This window comes from Cucurbita maxima, unplaced genomic scaffold (genome assembly GCF_002738345.1).
Source record: "Cucurbita maxima cultivar Rimu unplaced genomic scaffold, Cmax_1.0 Cma_Scf00022, whole genome shotgun sequence".
NCBI classification, from domain to species: Eukaryota; Viridiplantae; Streptophyta; class Magnoliopsida; order Cucurbitales; family Cucurbitaceae; genus Cucurbita; species Cucurbita maxima.
In genome coordinates, this window is record NW_019272038.1 from 3,154,565 (window position 1) to 3,158,905 (window position 4,341).

The 4,341-nt window shown below is 34.4% G+C and overlaps 1 protein-coding gene across 1 annotated transcript in view; it reads left to right on the forward strand.

Moving 5' to 3' along the window:
* Nucleotides 1-4,341, forward strand: part of LOC111496395 (calcium-transporting ATPase 3, endoplasmic reticulum-type) — a 26,917-nt gene that overhangs the window by 4,811 nt on the left and 17,765 nt on the right. The window contains exons 5-7 of the mRNA XM_023146807.1: nucleotides 544-680; nucleotides 1,896-1,970; nucleotides 4,017-4,062. Of these exons, the coding sequence (XP_023002575.1) occupies nucleotides 544-680; nucleotides 1,896-1,970; nucleotides 4,017-4,062 (258 nt within the window). The remainder of the gene's footprint in view (nucleotides 1-543; nucleotides 681-1,895; nucleotides 1,971-4,016; nucleotides 4,063-4,341) is intronic.

A 4,341-nucleotide genomic window follows, 5' to 3' on the forward strand; every position in this document is an offset into this window, starting at 1 on the left:
TTTTTTTTTTTTTTTTTTTTTTTTTTTTTTTTTTTTTGACGTATTTGACTTTCAATTTGCTTGACACAAAGAGAGCTTATAGGGATATGATCGGGGAGTGCCTTTTTCCATCCGCCTTTTTGAGAAGGAGAGGTTTTGTTGCAAGTGGGCTTGTGTGAGGAGAGGAACTATTGGACTGCTAGATGGTTGAGAGGGACCATGATGTTTGGTCCTTCTTTAGGTTCTATGTTTCTCCTTAGCGTAGGTGACTAAAGTTTTTTGTAATTGTTTTTAGATATTTTTACTTGATTGGTGCCCCCTTTCTTAAGTTGCACTTCCTTTGAGCTAGTCTCTCTTTTCATCTTTTAAATGAAAAGTTTCCATCTCCGGCTCTTAAACGTTGTGCTTCCTTTCGAGGGCTTGGCTTTATGGATGCCTTTCTATTCTTTTATTTCATTTTTCTAAATGAAAGTTCAGTTTTTTTTAATAAAAAATGTGAGCTTAGAATGAAAGGAACATCGTCTTACGTGTATGCAGAAACTTAATTATTTCTCATGTATTCAGGGGCCCCATTTTGGAAACTGATTTTGAAGCAGTTTGATGATTTACTAGTGAAGATATTAATTGTTGCAGCAGTTGTTTCTTTCCTATTGGCTTTGATAAATGGAGAGACAGGCATAATAGCATTTTTGGAGCCTTCAGTAAGATATAATTTCTAGCTTCTCTTATTTATTATTGTTTGTCATTTTGATATTTTGTTTTATGTTTTTATTATTGAGCTTCAATTTTCCTTATCTCTCATACCCATTGTTTAGTTTTTTGTATGCACTCTCCTGCATTCGTCTGTTTTTTCTCCTCCATTATGTCTGTGTGGATAAGAATCTTAAGCCGTTCATTATAAGTGGGAGTATATACAAATGATGGAAGGAAGATTAGATACGTTTTCAACTTGAGTTTCAAAGAAGATTTTAGAACACTCTTCATTTAGCATTGATAATTAAGGGGTATATATATATATATAAAAGAATAGAACTTCACGATTTGAGGGGCCGCTCTTAAATGAGAAGCTCCATGTGTATGCAATAAAACATATTTGGTCCAAAAAAAAAAAAAAAAACATTGGTATCTATCCTTTAAAAATTTGAATTATAATGGAGTTCACTAACTACAACCAACCATAAAATCAAGCATTAATCTTTATCCCTAAAGAGATGGCTGCATTACCAATGAATTTTGATGAGAACCATCAACAAGAGGAATAATTGCGATGTAGAAAGATTTAACTTCCTTTTTGGCGCTTTCACTATTCCATAACCAAATAAGGTTGGTAGGTGCTTAACAATTGATCTTTCCTAGGCAAATTTGAATGATAAGTACCCTAAAGGTAAATTTTTGTCGATAGCCTGTTTTTGTAGCCTCAATACAGTTCATAGATTGTTGACTAGATGCCTCACCTTGGATTTGTATCCATCTTGATATTCTCTTTGCTTGGGAGAGCGGGAATGCATTGACCATTTTATTTCATTTGTCCCTTTAACAAGAAGATTTGGAATTCCTTACTACAAAATTTTGATTTATCTGGAGTTATTCACTCTTCTTTAGAAGGAAACATGGTGCAAGTGTTGTTGTGCAGCTATTCATTAAAGTGAAACAGAGGGAACTATGGGTCGATGCAAATTATGCTCCTTTTGTAATTAACACAAATTAGGCAAGGGAGGCGGGATTTTGTAAGATATATTGTGGAGTGGCATAATACTTAGTCTTTTTGTTGTGGGAACTATTTTGCTACATTTTTCTTATCACTGAAAAGTTTTTTTTTCTTGCTCCTGTTTAGGAAAAAAAAAGGGTACTGATCTATGTGTTGAGTGATGGAACGGATCATTTATTTACTTCTTATATTTTTCCTTCTTGTACAGGTAATTCTAATGATATTGGCTGCAAATGCAGCAGTAGGAGTGATTACAGAAACAAATGCCGAAAAGGCTCTTGTGGTTAGTTCTGGAACATTTGAATGACACCATGAGTTTGATTAATCTCGTAGCATGATTTGGGGTATTGCGTTATTTGAAGTTCAATTCGTAAGATTTATTTATATTGTGAGCTTCACAATAAGGTAAACTTGTTCAAAATTTTATACTTATGAGCTTAGTTTTCTATTTGAGCTTCGTGATGAGGATCTGTTTTAATAGGAAACAGAAATCATCGCATTTCATTGATGTATGAAATGGATAAAAAACAAGAACTATATGATAATAATTACAAGAATCACCTTCACTGAGCTATGTTGGTTGTCAAACTATAATTACAAGAGGGAGGAGAACGTTAACTCCACAAAATAGCAGGATATATAGTAGAATAAATAAAGGAGACAATTCTTTCTTGCTTATCTGTGAAGATGAATGCATTTTTTCCAACCTTAAATCCGTATGAAAGCATAGATAAAGTGGTTCCGAAGTATCTTCTTTTCCTCTTGAAAGGGTGTCCATTGATAGAGAAGTTGAGAAGTGTATAGATATCTCCAGGATGAGAAGTGAACCAACCAAAGCTTGCTGAATATAATTCCAGAAGGATGATGCGTATGGGCAATAATTAAAGAGATCAATATGGGTTTCTCTGTTCCTTAGAAAAAGCTGGCATCAACTAGGAGAAGTGGAAAACCAAGGAGATTTATGTTGAAGCTTGTCAAAAGTGTTAATACATGCATTGCTAAGCTCACAAACAAAGAATTTGACTTTTATGGTAGAACATCCTGTTCATGATGAGGATAACCTGATCAAAATTTTATATTTGGTAGTGTAGTTCTTATAATGTCTTTTAGTGGGATGAGGTAAGGGGATGCTATTTCCCTTTATCCTTTTATCCTTGTGGCAGGTTGCATTAGTGGATTAGGGAATTTGTGCTTCACCGTTTTTTCATCAAGACACCCCCAGGGCAGGAAAACGATTTTTTTTTTTTTGACGAGTTCCCTTGTGGCGGTGAGGGTCATTAAGGACTCTAAGGCCTGTTGCCAAAAAGGACTTGGGGTGAGGAATTGTATGAGGTTCACCAATTTTTCTATTTTAGTGAATTGGAGAACCAATGGAGAAAAAGTAATTCTATGGAATGGTTAGGCAAGGTGAATTCAAATTATTTTTTAGGCTGCATGTAGTATTATGAACATAGGGATACATTATTTGCTTGTGAGTCTTGAGAGAAGGCCATGAATGTGCATGTTTGGAGTGTGTTTCATACTTTTATTACACATGGTCTTTAGTTAAATGTGTGACTAGTGTATTACAATTAAGCTTGACCTTAGGACTAAGCCTTCACGACTTTTCAAGAATTTGTTAGTATTAGAGTTGTTATTTTCGTATTTCAAGGTGTATACCTTGGAAGGGATTTGTTTTTTTTCTTTTTTATAAGAGACAATTTCATTGATGATTGAAATATACAAAGGATGTAATATCCATGATGATTACAGAGGTATAACTATAGGAAGTAAAAATATTAGATAGTTTACACCAAGATATAGATTGGTAAACAACATTGTCAAAAGAAATTCATGTGAGGTTTTTTCATGGTAGGGCTTTTGCATTCTTGAATGGGTGGTACATTAAGGCCATGTCCAATAGATCCTTTATCTCCCTAGGAAATGTGAGATGCTATCGGAATATATTGAGAATCGTTGTCCAAAAACTCTGAGCGTTTGTGCATTGCATAAATAAGTGATTTTGTGATTCGTCTCCTTTCTTGCATAATGTTCCATTTCTTTTTGAAAGAAAATATAATGATTTAAGATATTGTTTAAAATGCTTTTGGGTTTTGAGTTTTGAATCATGGAAGAGTCTTGAGCGTGTGTGAAAGTGGTTCATTTGCAAGGCCTCAAATAGGTTTGTTAGAGTGTCACTGAGGGGTTGACCTTAGGTGAAGGTACTATAGATAATATTGCTCTTTCTATCAATGTGGCTTTTGGGAGATCTGATGGTCCTTGTCCTATATCATATCCCAAGTTTAGTCTTCAAGTGTTTACACTTTTATCTTGACCACTGTTTCTGCAGGAACTACGGGCATACCAGGCAGATATTGCTACTGTGATGAGAAATGGTATTGTCTTCTTTCCAAGTGTTTCTATTTTGTTCTTCAATGGTATCTCGCTGTTGAGTTCTAATATTTGTTAATGTGAAGAAGGATGTTACTCTAATAACAGCGAAGTGTAGTGCTATTTTGTTCTTGAATGATATCATGCTGTTGAGTTCTATATTTGTATAGTGAAGAAGGATGTTATTCTAATAACAGCGAAGTGTAGAGCTATTTTTGTAAACCCTTGATTTCTTTTGGACCAGCATGCCCGTTTTTGTATGAATTTTTCATTTTTCTTTCCCC